Raw genomic sequence first — 20,009 nt, 5'->3', positions numbered from 1 at the left:
CTTTGATCCAAGCATGTTAAGAAATCACCGTTTTATGAAATACAACTGTTAGAAAACTTCACTGAAATTTAAAACACTGATTAGGCTACACATCTGTTGTATTAGTTGCTTTAATGTAATACTATTAACGTTAGATAATATGTTCTATTAAATGAAAATGTTAACAATTTCCCTCTGTATTAACATTATTGTCTCATTTATTTTTATATTAATCCTCATATTTCATGTATCTTATAGTAATCCTTTTTTAAAAAAATACCACTGACAATTACTTAAGTCCCTAGAATTACTAATAGTTAATGTCTCCACAATTGAATATAAAAGTAGCATAAAATTCTCTCTAGAAATTTAACTTTTCCTTCACTATGTCACCATCTGGCCAAAAGCCAAGACAAGATATATTCACTTAAATATAAAGCAAAAAAAATTTTTTAAGTTTATTTAGTTTGAGACAGGGAGAGAGTGAGAGACCAAGAACGTGCACACACGGGGGAGGGGCAGAGAAAAGGAGAGAGAGAATCCCAAGCAGGCTCTGTGCCATCAGCGCAGAGCCAGATGCGGGTTTCAAACTCACAAACTATGAGATCATGACCTGAGCCAACATCAAGAGTCGGACGCGTGACCAACTGAACCACCCAGGTGCCCATATAAAGCAAAATTTTTTTAATTTAAAATTTTAAATGTTTAGGGGCGCCTGGGTGGCTCAGTCGGTTGAGCGTCCGACTTCGGCTCAGGTCACGATCTCGCGGTCCGTGAGTTCGAGCCCCGCGTCGGGCTCTGGGCTGATGGCCCAGAGCCTGGAGCCTGCTTCCGATTCTGTGTCTCCCTCTCTCTCTGCCCCTCCCCCATTCGTGCTCTGTCTCTCTCTGTCTCAAAAATAAATAAACATTAAAAAAAAATTTTTTTAAATAATAAAAAAATAAAATAAAATTTTAAATGTTTAAATATAAAGAATTGTAGATGAGTCATGGGACTATATTGTCCACTTACAAAATTCTTATAAACAGAATAAAAATTGAGACTATCTGGACTACGCTTCAAAGCTTCAAATTCTCCAAAAGCAGAGACCTAGTTATTACCAAAAGTAATTACAGGGTAGCTAAGGAAAACCATAAAGTAAAACTACGCTAAAACAATTTTATGTCTACAACATCAATCAATAAAAGAAGAAACTGGGGCAAGTTATTTTACAAGGAATAGTCAATACTGAGTTATCCAAAAACAAATCCTAAAGTTTAGGCATTAGACATTCCCTCAATTCAGTCAAAACTGGCTTTATAAGAATTTTATCAACAACAACAAAACAAAACAAAACACACAAACAAAAAAGACAGAAATCACTGTTATGTAGTATTTCTTCACACCTGTAAGACAATTAAAATATTTTCAGTGATGATCATAGGGTTTTATAACATCCTAAAGTGACTTTTTTTTTTTTTAAAGTTTACTTATTTAAGTAAGCTCTACACCCAGTGTGGGGCTCAAACTCACAAGCCCGAGAGCAAGAGTCATATGCTGTTCTGAGATCAAGAGCCAGCCAGGCACTTCCTAAAGTGACTTCTAAATAAGGTGTTTTTTTTTTTAATTCTAAGCATATTCAGACTTTATTCTAATCTTTTAATAGGCCATCCATAAGCCACACAATATTTTTAAATGATAATTAAAATACGATGTTTTATTCCCGAATTCATTGGCCTTAAAAAAATGTTCATCACAAGTGATAAATGGGCTAAAAATATTTAGAATATAATCTGATTTTTTATTTGTTCTCTAACTTTACATAAAATTAGACCATGGGTGAGTAATTTTATCTTTGCCACGTTCACACGTGGCATTATCATTGAGAGTTCCTATACACCCCACACCAAGTTTCCCTTATTATTAACATCTGACATTTGTACGGTATGAATAACCCATTAAAATGGACAATGAATCTTAATAGATTTCTCTAATAACATACAAATGGCCAACAAGCACATGAAGTAGTATTCAATATCATTAGTCATTAGAGAAATGCAAACCAAGACCAAAATAACATTCTATGATACACCACCCAGTGTGGCTTTCGTCAAAAAGACTGATGATAACAAGTACTGGTGAGGATCTGGAGAAACTGGAACCCTCATACATTGCTGGTGGAACGCAAAATGGTGCCACGACTGTGCAAAACAGTGCGACAGTCCTCAAAAAATAGAATACAGAGTTACCACATGACCCAGCAACTCCACTCCTAGGTATGTATCCAAGAAAACTGAAAACATGTTCACACAAAAACCTGTACACAAATATCCATAGAGGCATTATTCATAATACTAAAAAGTGAAAACAACGCAAATGCCTATCAACTGAGAAATGTATACACAAAATGTGGTATATAATACGATGGAATATTATTCAGTAATAAAAAGGAATGAAGTACTGATACATGATACAACATGGATGAATTGTGGAAACGTCATGCTAAGCGAAGAAGGGCAATCACAAAAGACCACATATTGCATGATGACATTCATAGGAAATGCTCAGAATTGGCAAATCTATAGAGATAGAAAGCAGAGTAGCAGTTGCTTAGGGCTGAGAGAAATGGGTTTTTTTCCTGAGTGGTAAAAATGTTCCTTTATTTATTTAGTTTTTTCTTTGAGAGAGAGAGAGAGAGAGAGAGACAGAGAGAATCTCAAGCAGACTCCACAATCAGCATGGAGACCAACATGGGGCTTGATCCCACGATCCTGGGATCATGACCTGAGCTGAAATCAAGAGTCGGATGCTTGATGGGTGAATCTCAATAAAGATTTTTTAAATACCATCAGCATTAGAAGTTTAACGTCCAGACACTCATCTCCACCTCAAGTAGCCAAACAACTACTCCTTCCTAACCACCATACACACTTGAGGTTTATCATCTGAAGGATGTGAATCTGAACCAGAGGCTGGACATAGGAATACACAGAGAGGGGGTGTGGAGGGGAGTACACAAGACTGAAACCAGGGGAAAGTCTGTGTGCTGAACGGTATGATATGTGAATTCTCCCTCCATGTCCTTCTTCCATTTTATAACCACCACAGAGCAAACTAGCAGAGCACTCTGCAGAAACTGTAACAACACAGAGAGAAGACCTATAACATTCAAAGTTTCACAATGCAATACTTCCCAAAATTCCTTACCATCCCCCATACTTCTACTGCACTGCCTACTCAAAATCTCCCCATGGATGTCTACCAGGCATGCCTATCTAACATACTAAAAGTAAAATCCTGACCACTCCCAAATCTACACCACTTGCATTCTTTGCCAGTTGAGTAAATGGCAATGCCATTCACTTGTTTGCACATGCCAGAATCTTTGGCATTCTCCTTTGCTCCCTCCTTTTTTCTCACAAGCCAGATGCAATTAATTGGCAAATTCTATTGGTTCCATCATCCAAAATACATACAAATCCAACCCCCTCCTCTATGCTATATATCTCATCTAGGTGACTTTAATAGTGTCCTAAGTGGTCTCTTACAAGCTATTTTCCGAAGAGTATAAAGAATGATGCTTTTCAAACAAATCTGAGGAAGCATATCAAGCCTCTGCTCAAAACCTTCCAATGGCTTTCATTTCACTCAGACAAAAGCCAAAGTTCTTACAATGAATTACAGAAGACTGTCAAGGCTAGAAAATCTGCCTACCTTTCTATATCTCCTACTAGCTTCTCCATGTCAGTCCCAATGGCCTACTTGCTATTCTTCAAACACTCCAAGCACACTCACATCTCAAGGCCTTTGTACTTCCTTCTACCTCAAATGCTCTTCCTCCAGGTATCTACATGGCTGTCCCTTTAGGTCTCAAACACCATCTTATCAAGTCAGCCTTCCATGAACACTACCCTAAAAGGGTAACCATCCTTCCCATCACTCATTACTTCCCCTAGTCTGATTTATTACTCTCCACAGGGCTTATCATGTTTTGTTTCATTTAATGTGTGATTCTCCCTGACTAGAGTGTTAGCTTCAAGAGGGAAGAGACTTTGTTTTGCTCACTGCTATGCCTCAAGCACCCTAGTGTGCCTAAAACTCCCTATAAATACTGAACAAACAAATGAATACAGTACTCATAGGAACAGGATGCTATAAAAATGGTACAGAAAGGGGTGCCTGGGTGGCTCAGTCAGTTGAGCATCTGACTTCGGCTCAGGTCTTGATCTCGTGGTTTGTGAGTTCGAGCCCTGCGTCGGGTTCTGTGCTGACAGCTCAGACCCTGGAGCCTGCTTCAGATTCTGTGTCTCCTTCCCTCTCTGCCCATCCCCTGCTTGTGCTCTGTCTCTCTCTGTCTCTCAAAAACAAATAAATGTAAGAAAAAAAAATTTTTTTAAGTGGTACAGAGAACCAGAGCTCTCAGAAATTAAAAATAAAAAGGAAAATATTCAATTAGAAGATTAGAAAGTAAAGTCAAGTAAATCTCCCAAGAAGCCACAATAAGTAAAAAACAAAGAGAAAGACAACAGAAAGGTTAAAAAAAAAAAAAAAAGTAAAACATCAATCCAGTTGGTCTAACATTTGAATAAAAGCCTGAGAAAGAACAAAAACAAAACAAAACAAAAAAACCCTGAGGAAAAAATCATGAAGAAATAACACAAGAGAATTCCTCAAAATGAAGGACATGAGTTTCCTAACTAAAATGCTCACCGTGCCCCCGCCCCTGCCTGCACTGAATAAAAAAGATCTATACTAAGAAACATTGTTTATGTTTGATGTTCTGCAACTGCAGAGTCAGTGGGAACTCTATACCACAAATAATTTGGAGTCTTGACAAATACAAGGAACAAACAAAACTATAGATGGAGAATCTGTAGATTAAAGGAGATTCATGGGGTGCCTGGGTGGCTCAGTTGGTTAAGCAATTGACTTCAGCTCAGGTCATGATCTCACAGTTCGTGGGTCCGAGCCCTGCGTCCGGCTCTGTGCTGACAGCTCAGAGCCTGGAGCCTGTTTCAGATTCTGTGTCTCCCTCTCTCTCTGCCCCTCCCCAGCTCACACTCTGTCTCTCTTTCACTCTCTCTCAAAAATAAATAAACATTAAAAAAATTTTTAATTAAAAAAAAAAAAAGGAGATTCACAAAACATATCAACCAATTGTAATGTATAGACCTAATTGGAACTCTGACTTAAACCCCAATCTTACACATGTTTTTGCTGTTTATGAAGCAATTTGAAGTCTGAATAATGCCTGGATATTTGACTGAATTAAGTAATCACTGTCAATTCAGGTTTGATGTTGATAATGTGGCTGTAAATAAAGACACCTTATTTCTTAGTCACAATGAAATACTTATGGTTAAAATAATCTGATGCCTGGGATTCATTTCACTATAATATAGAAGGGGGGAAAGTGACTGGGGGTATAAATGATATCATATTGGCCATATATAAATCATTGTTGAAGCCGGTGATTGGTACAGTAGGTTCATTATACTATTCTGTTCATCTTTAAAAATCTGTTTAAAGCTTTCCATGTAAAACAATGTTTGAAAAAAACAGAGGACCAAGAAAACTTACAGAGATGATGAGAATGAGCAAAGGATCACCGACAAATGGACCTCCTTCAAGGCTTTATACCTTTACACTCCCACCAGCAAGGTAAAGGAAGTTTTAAAATCACCCTCGCCAACACTGGGTGCTTTCTTTTTCTTTAATCTTAGCATAATGAGTGTTATAGCCTTTCTTACATCATAGTGAGATTAAGTATTTTTCATGTGTTTGTTGTCCATACGAACATCTTTCACATCTTCTTTGATGTCCTTGGTAGATTTTTCTTTTCAGAAAGGTTTTCTCCTTTTTCTCATCAGATAGTGTGGGATTTACATAGAGAGATACAGAGATAGAGTTTTATTTACCCTTTCCTGTAAATATTTTTCTCATTTGTTTGCCTTTTTACTTTATTTGAAGTGGAGAATTTACTTGTACGGTAAAATGCTGGATTGCGAACAACTCGTTCTGCGAGTGTTCCGCAAGATTGGCAAACATTTTAATAAATTTTAACCTGATAAATGAGCGATGTCTTGCAATACAAGTAGTACTTGATGCCGAGACTCACATGATCACAACTAAGCCAATGGTTCTTCTCTCTCTCTCTCTCTCTCTCTCTTTCTGTCATTCACTGCAGGATTGTGGGTGATCTCCCATGTTCAGATGCCTGATCTCAGGCCACGGTGTTTGGCAGAAATCAATGATTTTTCAGAACATTGGCAGGTGTGTCCACAACTGGCACTAGAGTATGTTTTGTCACTTCAGAGCACCTATGGACCGTCCTTTCCTTTTCCATTCAAGAGTAAGCTTAGGAATGCTTTGCTTGGTTCTAGGTCAGGCTGCCTGCAGATATAGACCCTTTCCTCTGCTGCCTTATTGCCAGTTACATTCAATACAGTCTATGACAAGAGTTTATTAATACTATACTGAAGTCAACATCCGTGCGAGCATATACAAGGGCCCCCATGCAAAGATTCCATTGAGCCAACAGACAGCGGTGATTCCATTAGTGATAGTGAAAGTTGTCCTACACAAAAACCCTTCTCTCTCTTATCTCCCTCACACCAGCCATGAAGGTTTTCAAAGTTAAGTGTAGGTTTATTTTTCTTCATATTTTCTCTGTTATTTTGTATTATATTACGGTATTATAATCATTTTTATATGAATATATTTGGGCTGTGGAATAAATCATCTGAGTTTCCATTATTTGTTATAGGGAAATTCGCTTTGACATAGAAGTGCTTCGGATTACAAGCACGTTTCCGGAACAAATTATGCTCACAAACCAAGGTATTACTGTATATTACTTTAATTTTTTTATAATCACAGCTATAAGTCCATTTCTTTATGATTTTGTTCCTCTGCTTTTACGATTACTAGTAAGCCATACTGCACTCAGAGAGCAAAAGGACTTAAATTTTCTTCTTAGTTTATCAGTTTTTAATGTTTTACTCTTTTTTAATCCAACTGGAACTTATTTTAGAATATAATGTAAGATGGGAATCTAACTATATTTTGTCCCAAAGAGTTAACCAATTGTTTCAACATGACTCACTGAATAATCTTTCCTATCCTCACTGATTTAAGATACTAGATTTTATATATATTCAACAAGTCTACTACCAGTCTTTCAATTCTATGCCATTAGTCTGCTCTTAGAGTTACCGTACTTTTTAGCCACTCAACAATCTCTTTTCCCCTTCTTTTGGTACTGGACCCTAATTTTCTTTACAAAAATTTCTTTTTGGGGCTTTAATTTTTTTTTAATGTTTTTAAAGTTTACTTATTTTTTTGAGAGAGAGAGAGAGAGAGAGAGTGCCAGCAGGAGAGGGGCAGAGAGAGAAGGAGTCACCAATCAAGCAGGCTCCAGGCTCTGACGTCAGCACAGAGTCCAACACAGGACTTGAACTCATGAACTGCAAGATCATGACCTGAGTCCAACACAGGACTTGAACTCGTGAACTGCAAGATCATGACCTGAGCCGAATTCAATGCTTAACCAACTAGGTGCTCTGTGGGCTTTAATTTTTTTTTTTAATTTATTTATTTTGAGGGAGAGAGAGAGAGAAGGAGAGAGAGAGGTCCAAGTGGGGGGAGGGGCAGAGAGGGGAGAGAGAGAGAAAATCCCAAGCAGGCTCTGCAATATCAATGCAGAGCCCAACACAGGGCTCAAACCCACGAACTACAAGATCATGACCTGAGCCAAAATCAAGAGTCGGACACTTAACCGATTGAGTCACTCAGGTGCCCCTGGGCTTTATTTTTAGTAGAACTGAGAAAGGTTTATTTGGGGCAAACTACCTCTTCCAGTCAAATATTTTCTCTCTGGGACTTGAATCCTAAATAAAAGTACAAAACGAATGATACCAAATTGTTACTGATAAATAAAATAAAAATTATGGATACTAATTCATCTCAATTTCATCCATCATTTCTGTTCCCAAGCCTTCTGGAGATGCTCTGGGATTCATTTCTGAGCCTAATTCCCCAGGTTTCATCCTGATTCTGCAAATATGATTCCCATATTCTTCACTGAATTCCCTATTTAAGCTAACCAAAGTTGGTTTCTATTGCATACAACCAAATAACCACAAGCAATACAATACTAAAGCTTTATAATGCATATTAACTTCTGAAATAGTAAGCCCCCCCTCATTACCCTTATCAAAATGTTTTAGAGACTCTCGGGTAGCTCTTTAGTCTTCAACATGAATTTCTGAATCTATCTTCCCCAAATAATTCCACTGAATTTTTTTACTGGAACTGTTTTACCCCATAATATAACCTAGGGAGGATACATATCAGTATAGGGTTGAGTGTTCCCAAAATGTCTCACCATTTTCTTTGAAGACTCTCAGTTACTTTTTGTAACTTTTAAGTGTTTGTAGTTGATTATATTCTTATTTTTGTCGCTGTGAAGAAAACTTTTTAAATATTTTAAATATATTATTCTCTGATTATTGCTGCTGTATAAGAATGTATATATAATTATTACATATTATTTTCTTTCTGGCCTCCTTACTGAATGTTCTTACTAGTATTAATATTTTTAAAGTTGATTTTCTTGGGGCGCCTGGGTGGCTCAGTCGGTTAAGCGGCCGACTTCGGCTCAGGTCATGATCTTACGGTCCGTGAGTTCAAGCCCCGCATCGGGCTCTGTGCTGACAGCTCGGAGCCTGGAGCCTGTTTCAGATTCTGTGTCTCCCTCTCTCTGACCCTCCCCCGTTCATGCTCTGTCTCTCTCTGTCTCAAAAATAAATAAACGTTAAAAAAAAATTTTTTTTTAAGTTTATTTTCTTGATTATTTAGGGTATAAGTGTATCATCTGAAAATAATAAGAGTCATACCTCCTTCTTTCCCACAATAATAATTCTTATTGCTCTTCTTCCGTCATATACTTCTTTGGCTAAAATTTCCAGAACAACATTAAATGACAGCAGTGAGTTTAACCAGAGCATCTCTAGCATTTTATCATTGAATTCTCTTCATAAATGTTTATTTACCTAATGACAATTATAAATTATGTTTAAAACAAAACTTCTTTATCTATTGAAATACTTCATTTCCCACAAAGAAAAGGAAATTTTAAAAAGAAGAATGAACAAATAGATTTCTCTCAGAATTAATTAAATTGATCATCAGTATCATTCTCTCATAAAAATCACATTTTTAATTTGTAAATTGATGCTTCTTTCCCATTTAAAGTCTTACCCACAAAACCATGCAGCTAGTATAGGATTCAAACTACAAAATTAGAATTTAATATTATGTGTGCAAAAACCTTTCCTGTGTTGCTTCCTCAACCTTACAGTTTAAACAATTACCCTCATATTTTCCAAATATTCCATGAGAATTGTTAAAAATGGATAGATTTTAAAAATTAGGGGAAAAATATAATTTACTCAGACACAATGTTTTCAAAGAATCCAAATATTCAATATAAATAAATGCTGAAAAAATTAGTTTTATATTTTATTACAGAGTAAAACCTTCTCTGGCCTTAAATTACTGACTGGATAACATATATATGTTTGGGGTTTTTTTAATTTTTATTTTAGAGAGAGAGAGAGCGTGAGCAGGGGAGCAGGGCAGAGGGAGACAGAGAAAATCTTAAGCAGCCTCCATGCTCAGCACAGAGCCTGACTCAGGGCTTGATTCCATGACCCTTGGATCATGACCTCAGCTAAAATCAAGAGTCGGACACCCTATCAACTGAGCTACCCAGGTGCCCCAACATATATATGTTTTAAAAGAATCAGAAAAATATACCTCAAACTCTTTCCTAAGACGTTCTTCTCGTTGAGTGCTAAATTCAAGCTCACTCGTTTGTTGCCGTAAAAGGTCAGAGCAGTCCATGTGTTCAGCTTCTAATTTCTCTACCTTCTTGTGCATATTTTGCACAGCATTATCTTGCTCCTGGAAAATAATTCATTTAAGTTTATAAGCCAACAATGACAAAAATTTATTTTATAGAAGACCACGAGTAACTAAATCTGTGCTTCAACCACAATAGGTTAATTTACACAGTAGACCCTTGAACAACATGAGGGTTAGGGACATTGACCCATGCACGGTCAAAAAAAATATTAATTAATTAATTAATTAATTAATTAATTTTTGACTCTGCAAAAATTTAACTACCAATAGCCTGCTGTTGACTGTAGTCTACTGTAGCCTTACTGATAACACAAATAGTATACTGCCCATATTTTGTATGTTACATGTATTAGATACTGTGTTCTTAAAATGCCTAACTTTTTAATTTTTTCAGTATCTCTAAGCAACACGGTTCATCTCTAAGTTTTTTTCAAATTGTCCAAAAGCTCCAAAAAATTTTCCAACATATTGAAAAGAATCCACATGTGAGTGGACCCATGCAGTTCAAACCCATGTTGTTCAAGGGTCTTATAGACACTTGCCCTTATAGGCAAGAGGGGTCTAGATATTCCAGCGATGTTTCAGAATATACACGTGTTCAAAACACACTACTGGAATTTTAACATTTTAAAAATCTGATTAATACATGTTATAGTTGAAAATGTGTACAGCTCTCTATAATGTTATGCTAGTTCAATTGACTTCTGAGGCTATTTACATAATGCTGTAGTCCAACAGCCATATGCAATGTTTTCCCTCTCATTAAAATTTTAAAATATTTTGTAATACAAATGTACATTGCCCTTTTGTGTGATAAGAAATGATTAGCTTGAATGCCTAATAATGACCCTGGAGAGATTTTTATGTGAGCTCATGGTACTTTAACTATGGTTATAGCTCTTAAAGTTGCATCCACTAGGTGGCTGTGTTTCATTTCCTTCAGCTTTCAAGTTTTCAACTCTTTGTTGTATTATTGAAAGAACGATAACATCAGGTAGTCTTCTACTTAAATCTCTCAATCCCCTTTCCCAACTAAACTCAGAAATCAGACAGAGGTGAATTTTGTGAGAATTCAAACATAAAGTAACACACGTATCAAAGGTATTTTCCACAGTAACGTGTCTAGATTCATCATTCTCACTGAGGTCTCTGACAAAGGCTTCTCTCCCACCTCGCCCCCACCAGCACAATCTTATTCAGGGACTTGCACAAATACATATTATTATGGTTTCAAGTATTACTAGCCACTCAAATGATGTCACCAGAGTCTGAGTGAAAATGTCGCAAGCATCAAATACAATTCTCTCTCTATAAAAGATTCTAATTTGGAAAGTACCCAGCAGTACAGTCCACAGCCAAAGGATGAAGAACAAAACGTAATTTAATTTCTTCTTTCCACATCCCCTCATTCATGAGATTACTACTCTGTAGCTGACTACACATGAACTCTTAAGAATTATTTTCTTCTGGGAATGGAAACGTCTTCATATACAGAAGTTCATCTACTTACATATTTTCAATCCTTAAACTACCGCAGTTAAGAGCAAAGCTGGGTACCAGAGCAAAAGTGCACCAGCACTGTGCAGAGAGCACTCGTAGTTTTTACTAACCCTCTGGATGGATTCAGGAATAAATGGGTTTATAAATAGCCATATGTAATCTAATTTCATCATAACAGTACCTTCACATACAATAGTACTTTTAAGACCATTAAGCACTATACAAGTATGAGATACTATTATTATTCTGGAGGATAGGTCCCCCTCCTTCAAGCAGTCAATACTACCAGCATTAATCCAAATTCACTGTTAAATTATATGCCCTCTTGATTGACACATAATCTCGAACTTTCTATCGTCCACACAAATTACTACGTGTATTTTTAAATGAATAAACAGCCATTTACAAGGTTAATCACAGAGTAAACCAAATAATTTGAAATAAAAACAAAATCAAGTCTATAACCAAAAAATGCTTGTATCCTAGTTGATGGCAATTATTTCAAACGATATTTATTCAAAAAGCAAAGAAACTAAAGTATCCAGGAAGTCTCAGGAAATTACTTATAAGAAAATATAGCTTGTGATTCCCATCCTATTGATAAACAGCACAGAAAGACAACATGCAATTATTTCATTACACTAAACAAAGAGCATGCCCACCATTCCATGACAGTTTCAATTTAATCCTATAAAAAAAAGAACAACTGGAAAATCAATGATGGATCAGTTAGGACATATTGTATTTATTGGTGAGATTTTAACTTTATGATATTTGACCTATTTTAAATGTTACACATGGTAAAATAGCTTTTAAATAAAAGTCTTTCAATATGTAGATGAAATTCTGACCTAACAATCAGTTTTAATGCAGAGGTCAAATAGTCACTAATATTATGTGACAATTCCTATATATTCTTGAATATGGATATAAAAACATACACACAGTTTTTATTTTAAAAGCTGCTTTCTGCATATAGTATAGATTTTATAGGAATTCTATTTACATATCCAAGAAACTTATATTACATAGTTAAGGGATTACATTAATTTACAATTACACTGATTAATTTTCTGATGTTAAACTCACTTGGCATTTATTGCATAAAGGCTTTTTATATCTCTTATATTTTTGCTGCATTGAGTTGGCTAATATTTTATATAATACTTTTGTGTGTATATTCATTAGTGAGATTGGTTATAATTATCTTTTCTTGTATCTTTGTCAATTTAGCATCAAGATTTATCAGTTTTTGGGGGGTGGGTGCCTGACTGGTTCAAACAGTAGAGCATGTGGGACTCTTGATCTCAAGGTCATGAGTTCAAGCCCCACGCTGGGTGTGGAGCCTACTTTTAGGCTCCATAAAAACATGGGGGGCACCTGGGTAGCCCAGTTGGTTGAGTTCTGACTCTTGATTTCAGCACAGGTAATGATCCCAGGGTCATGGGATCAAGCCCCAAGTTGGGCTCTGTGCTGAGCATGGAGCCTGCTTAAGATTCTTTCTCTCTCTCCCTCTGCCCCTCTCCCCTGCTCACATGCGCTCACTCTCTCTCTCTAAAAAATATTAATTAATTAATTAATTAATTAATTAAAAAACTTTTAAGAGATTTATCAGTTTGGTACGTTATCAAGATTTTTCCATTCTCTGTCAGAGTTCATATAAAATTGAAACTATTTACTCCTTGGAGTTTCTTTTTGCTTATTGGTGAAGCAATATAACCTGGAATTCTGACACTGATTCTATCAGGTTTTCTACTTTCTGCCTCTTGTTAAGTTATTTGGGTTAGGTAGGAGAATTATATACGTATCCATTTCAAATACCTAGCCAGGTAACCCTACAGTGAAGATCACAGTTGAAAAAACAAATACAAACGCTCAGAGCTTCTAATAAGCTCTTCTGTCCCCAACTCTTAAACATATGAAAAAGTTATGGGGGGTGGGGGGGGACAACATAAAAGATGAAATCTAAATCAAGGAGAAAGGGGAAAAACACCCTGAGAGGAACACATATAAAGAGAATAAAACTTGACAATATCTTCAGAGAACAGAAGTAATTTCAGAATGGCAGAGTATAAGGACTGCCAAAAATTCTTTCCTCCATAAAAGCAGCAAGAACATGTGCAAAAAATGCCAAAATATCTCATAACTGGAAATTAACCATAGGCTTGCAATAATCCAATAAGCACTTATACAAGAAAATCAGTGAAATCTCTGTAAGAATGGCAAGTTCTGGGGAGCCTCGGGGACTCAGTTGGTTGAATGTCTTGCTCTTGATTTCAGCTCAGGCCATGATCTCAACATTGTGGGATCGAGCCCCAAGTTGGGCTCTTTGCTAACAGCGTACAGCCTGCTTGGGATTCTCTCTCTCTCTCCCTCACTCTCTGCTCCTCCCCCCACATCCCTCCCACTCTCTCTCTTTCTCTCTAAATAAATAAATAAACATTTTTAAAAAACAGTCTTAAATAATATAACAACTTATTGCTCATCTATTTTTAATTCTGAAACAAATATGACAAACACACGATCTAAATGGTAAATATTAGTTATATCAATGGCATTGGTAGGTTATACTGGGTACTGGTTATATTAATCCCTGTTACTTTTTGCATGTTCAAATATTTGTTTTAAGTTTATGGTGCTATCAACACAATCCAAGTCTGGGATGCATTATAACATACAAGAAAATTCCAAAAGAGCTATAAAATAGTTCATGCATTTATATATCAAGATTTATTTGCTCCTTTCAAATAAACTTTAAAAAATTTTGTCACAGAATTTATTTTCTAATAAAACAAAAAGCTTACAGTGAAAAAGTAAGTGTGGCGTGTGTGGGTGTGTGTGTGTAACCAAATCATAATTAAAGACAATGGAAATTGAAGGAATTTTTCTTTCTTCCACTAGAGGGAGGTGTTGAACTTAAAATATTTTAAAATGAGGCTTATTTTTGAACTGACATTTACCAACCCAGAAAACCACATTGTGCTATTAGAAAATAAACTTGCTTTCTTTCCACATCTTTCAGAAACATAGCCCAAAAAGTATTAATTTCATTTGTACTCATACAAACATTTCTCAGACTCCAAAATACAGTTTCAAGTCTGAAGAATTATGAGTATAGTTAGAAACATATCAGAGAAAAAAAAGAAACTTATCAGAGCTAAAGTACCCCTCCTTCTTACCTTATGAAATATATCAATTTAGCTAGTTACCACCTTAACCTAGTAATGCTTATCTCCTGAAAGAACCAGAACAAGCTGTTCTTCCCTAAATCTGCAAACCCAGCACAGTTCTACAATCAGAAATAGTGTTTGCAGCCATACAGTATAAAATGGCACTAACTTTGTGTAGTACTTATCATAATTATAAATCCATAAACTTTCACACCAAAGCAGTGATGCTTGTAGGCATTTACACAGTTCAATAACTTTACAACAGCTCAAAGATATGGCCAGGAATGTTAGCTTTTTACTTTTTTTCTTTTCTTTTTTTTTTAAAAGCTCTATACCCAACATGGGGCTTGAACTCACAACCCCAAGACGAAGAGCTGCATGCTCTACCGACTGAGCCAGCCAGGTGCTCCAAATCTTTTTTTTTTTCTTTTAATGTTTATTTAAACTTGTGTGCACACACGAGTTGGGGAGGGGCAGAGAGGGGTACAGAGAACCTAAAGTGGGTTCCACAATGACAGCAGACAGCCTAACGTGTGGCTCAAACTCATGAACCGCAGGATCATGACCCTAGTTGAGTTCGGACACAACCAACTGAGCTACCCAGGCACCCCCTCACCCCCAGATCATTTTTAACTAGAGCAAAAAATTTTCGAAGTAAATGAAATGTCTATCAATAAGGGATTCCTTAAATATATATTAGGAATGTCCACATAGCAGAAAACCATGCAGACACCTATAAGAATAATATAAGGATATCAAAAGATGGACACCAAACATACTGAAGAATATAATTCCATTTATGTAATTCAATGATATATGTTTATATACCCTCAGATAAGGAGTGGGACTCGAGGAGTGGTCGTAAGACCTTCACTTTTGCTTTTAAGTTTCCCTAAATTAGGGCATTTTTACAATGAGCACAATATATAGTAATTTTATAAATTGAGTATAAAGGCATTTCCCGTTTGAAAATAACAGGCAGTATCAATGCCAGAGTCACTGTCTACGCCATTTGCTTACATGGGGCCCCGGTGGGCAGTTTCCTAGGAAACTGCAAAGAAATGCTCCTAGCTGGTCTAGATCATCGCTGAATGATCTGAAATATTTCCTGTCCATGTAGCTTTCTCCAAGCTATCTCCAGGTCACAGTCATGCCCACCAGGTCAATCTCTACACGCTGCCCTCCAATCCCTAATACGCAGCCTGCTGATGGCCTAAGTCTGCTCTAATATCTCCTTTCACTGCTCCCCACTCTTCCCCCTCTGTCTTTAGGGTACAGTATAATTTTCAATTGACATTTCTCATACTCTTTGCCATTACAAACTCTCCTACCCCTTAATCACTAGATACATAAACCAAATTTAGTCAACGAAGGAGGAAAGGATCATTTTATTCCTTGGTTGAGTTATAGAATTTGGGAAACAAAATAAATATGTAAAAATATACACTGGTCTTCCAAATATTTTCAATCCTACTGGTAATTTATACGTTGAAATGAACTGGAAAAATGACAAAGAAAAGGGCACGGTGGTTTAAAACAACCCTTTACGGCTGCCTGTCCCACATTGTCTACAATAGAAAAGCTTAGAACAAATAAGCATCCTCAAAGTTCACATTGTTATAGCAGGAATAAAGAAAACCTAATAACCACACAACAAATGGCCATTTTAAATTAAAATTTTTAATAAAGATAAAAAAGGTAATATATTTAAAAATCAATATTAATACTTTGTTTTTAAACTAAATTGGCTTTGATTTGTTGTTTTGGTGGGGGCTTTTTGCCTTTGATTTGTTTTGAAATTTCAATGATGCTAAAGAAAGATGGGGAGTTTTTATGTTTATCAAAAAAGGGCATGCATTAAAAAAAATGAGAAACACTTTTTTAAAATGAGGTAACTGTATAGAGTTCCCATTAATATTCCAGAGAAGTACACCTCTATTTAGCGTTTCAATTACTAGGAAAGAAAGGAGACATGGCATAAAATTAAGATTTTTTTTTCATAGTGGGTCTGAATTCTAAAGCCCAGATGAAAGAAATACTACACCTGCTTTGTCTGTTAAAGATGGGGTTTCACTTAGAAGGGTTTTTTTTTTTTTAACTTATTTTAAAAACTGAATTCCCTTAGAGAGTTAGTTACACAAAGAGAACACTATACCATACTAACATCTAATTATAGGATGGAAACCTAAACCCATCAACAGCCAATAGGGAGAGCAGAGAATTTCAATCCAGCCCACAAGTTGTTTAAAAAAAGACTTTTAAAAATATGAATAGTTTCTTAAATTTGCTTTAAAAAGGAAAGACAGTTTTCTTTTGTTAATGCTAAAAGGACAAAAAAGTGAGAGACTGAGCTCTGAACATTTCAGTTATAAAATACAATAAAATTTATCTTGTGCAAACATTACACTACATGTTAACTAACTGGAATTTAAATAAAAACTTTAAAAAATATATCTTATAAAAGGTGGTAGTAACTAGGAGTATATTCCCTATTCTTTCCCATACATACTAATTAAAGACTGATACAGGAGCTCCTTGGCTGGCTCAGTCAGTGGAGTATGCGACTTGATCTCAGGGTTGTGAGTTTGAGCCCCACGTTGAGTATAGAGATTACTTAAAAGAAATGATAAAATCTTAAAAAAAAAAAAAAAAAAAAAAAAGAAAGAAAAAGACTGGTACCATATTCCTTTAGTACTTCATAATACAAAGTCTGGTATAACCATATACATTTCAGTGACTTAGAAATCACATCTAAATCACATCATCCAGGGATCCCTGGGTGGCTCAGTCGGTTAAGCATCCAACTTCGGCTCAGGTCATGATCTGGCGTTTCATGAGTTCAAGCCCCGAATCCGGCTCTGTGCTGACCACTCAGAGCCTGGAGTCTGCTTCGAATTCCGTGTCTCCCCCTCTCTCTGCCCCTCCCCTGCTTGTGCTCTCTGTCTCTCAAAAAATGAATAAATGTTAAAAAAATAAATAAAAATAAATAAATCACATCATCCACACATTTAAATATAAAGGTCTCTGAATCATATTTGATAAGTTTCAGGCTACTGATTGGGGGCACTGGAGATTTCTGAGTGTTTAGAAATGAAGAGGTTATTTTCATTTACTAATGTTTACTTGTTTGTTTTAGGTAGGCTGTAACATTATCAACAGTTCAAATATCGTCTACTCTGTGATGGTTTCCCCATTCTCCTAGGCAGTTAATACATTTCTCTTTTATGATCCCATAGAATTTTGTTCAAAACTTTATTATATTACAATATATTTTCTCTCTTTACATATCTCTCTGCTTTAAAATCTTCTAGGACAGAAATCGTATCTCAATTTTGTATCCTCAATACCCATAGCAGAAACTCAGTGTGTACTTAAGGAATGAATGAATGAATGAATGAATGAATGAGTGAGTGAACTACACAAATTACAATCAGACTCTAAGAATACCAAGAGGTCTACAGAGTGATTGTAATGTTTTACCAGATTCTACAGATGGGGTAACTAGTAAGAAAAGCATTGCCCAAAGACCAAAGGTTTGGGTATTTGTTGGTATTTTGAATACTTACATATACAACAAATCCAGTATTTCCACTGTTTACTGCCAGCTTTTACTCTTAAAGAAATAGGGTGGCTTTTATTCTCTGCATGTTTTTGGCTGCCTTTGTCTTGCACAGTTGTTTCTAACACAAAACTACTCCAAAATTTTTAGGTGGATATTTTTCATTCTGTGAAGAGTGCGTATCTTGGACATGTACAAAGACTATATTTCAATTTGTTGGTTTATATAGAAAAAATGCCTTATACAAAAATAAGTAAAGAAGAAATGACGAAAAGTTCTTTTAAATTTTAAGTTAGTTGGTTAGTGAATTAACAGTTTGAATTTATCTTATCTTCCCTTCAAAATAATTTATGTGTAATCTCCTGAAATAAAATGCAAAGTACCCCAGAGTGAGAATCTGGTGACTGGTTGTCTTTTCCCACATTAATTACTCAGTCTATGATCTGAGTAAATCATAAATCTCCATCTGCTCATCTACAGTGGGGGTTGGATGTAATCAGTTATTTTCCAACTGGACTATTTGAAGCCTTGGGGATTCTGTGTGTTGGAAGAAAGGAGTAAATAGAACATAATTAAGAATATGATCTTCGTAAAAAGCAAGAAAAAAAAAAAGAATTTGCTCTTAACAAAAAGAGTTGAAAAATCACTATGCTATATTAACTTATAAGCATCCTTTAATATCTAAAATCCAATTATTCTATTTCTTTATGCTATTAAAGTGAACCATCACATATTTTAAATTGGAAAAATAAAATACCAAATGTATATATGTCCTTCTCAAAATCACATAATTTGTGCAATGAAGTCGCCCTACTCTAATTCTGATAGTATCTACTGGTAACGGTTGCCCATATTATCATGTAACTACAAATGAAACATGGCCTTCCAGAAATCAAAGACTAGGAATCATTTTTGCATTGAGTAAGCTAGCCAACTATTGCACTAATGCTTTAGTATCATAAGCATTAAAAAGACATTTAAGGAACTGAATTATTATTTTTTAAATACCTGTACTATAAATTGTAACTCTCTTCTTTCTGCTTCCCATTGTTCTGCTTGTAATCTAAACTCCTCCAATGTTGTCTCCCTGATATGACACTCCATCTCATTCTTCTCCTGCTGATGTTTTTCCAATGCTTCCTTTATATGAATAAAATCTTGCTTTACTATTAGGTCAGTGAAAGTCATCTTTCTTCCTTCAGCCCCAATTTAAGCATACAAAGGGCTCGTCTTATCTACAGACTGCTAAAACTCATTATAATTTATGTTAAAATTATTAATAGAACTATATCATGTTTTGATCATCAGAATGTAGATGTGAATAAGAAACTAAGGTTATCCATTTAATTTAAACAACGTTAGAGAGAGAGAAAGAGAGAAAGAAAGAGAGAGAGGCATATGTTTAACCCAATTTCTCTAAAAAATTTAACTTCAGAGGTTCGAACAAAATGATATGACACAGAGACAAAAACAAAGTAGATTATATGTAATGTATATGTAAATCTACACGTAAAGTAGGTAACATGTAAAGATCTAATTACCTATGAACAAACTGGATTATTCCTGGTAATTTACGTACAAATCTAACAGAGAACCTGTATTTACCAAAGGTGAGAAGGAAGGAGTTTTGTGCAACAAATCAGAATGTTAAAAATTTGAAGAGTCAAAAAAAAAATTTTTAAGGTTTGGACTGCAACTAATTTCTAGTTCTACAGATAATACTTGCAAAAGGCTTTTCTTTTGGGTTTTCCTAGTTGTACTACATTTACAAGATCTAATTTGGTTCAAACTCTTAAAAATATAAAATGCAGGTTCCTCAAGAAGCCCAATTTTCTAATCTATAGGGTTTAAAACTAAGTTCCCATTAACACAAGGAGAAAGAGTCTGTGGCTTAT

General features: G+C 35.5%; 1 protein-coding gene across 11 annotated transcripts in view; it reads right to left on the bottom strand.

Moving 5' to 3' along the window:
- CCDC171 (coiled-coil domain containing 171) overlaps nt 1-20,009 on the bottom strand; it is a 308,137-nt gene that overhangs the window by 256,831 nt on the left and 31,297 nt on the right. For 10 of the 11 annotated variants that reach the window (XM_078436783.2, XM_078436780.2, XM_078436779.2 and 7 more), the window contains 2 exons: nt 19,123-19,254; nt 9,778-9,924 (listed from right to left, as the gene is read on the bottom strand). In XM_078436783.2, coding sequence (XP_078292909.2) covers nt 9,778-9,924; nt 19,123-19,254 — 279 coding nt within the window. The remainder of the gene's footprint in view (nt 1-9,777; nt 9,925-19,122; nt 19,255-20,009) is intronic. The other variant, XM_078436784.2, reaches the window with a different exon arrangement.

This window comes from Panthera onca, chromosome D4 (assembly GCF_046562875.1).
Source record: "Panthera onca isolate mPanOnc1 chromosome D4, mPanOnc1 haplotype 2, whole genome shotgun sequence".
Classification (NCBI taxonomy): domain Eukaryota; kingdom Metazoa; phylum Chordata; class Mammalia; order Carnivora; family Felidae; genus Panthera; species Panthera onca.
The sequence above is the reverse complement of the archived record's forward strand: the minus strand, read 5'-3'. Positions and strand labels throughout refer to the sequence as shown.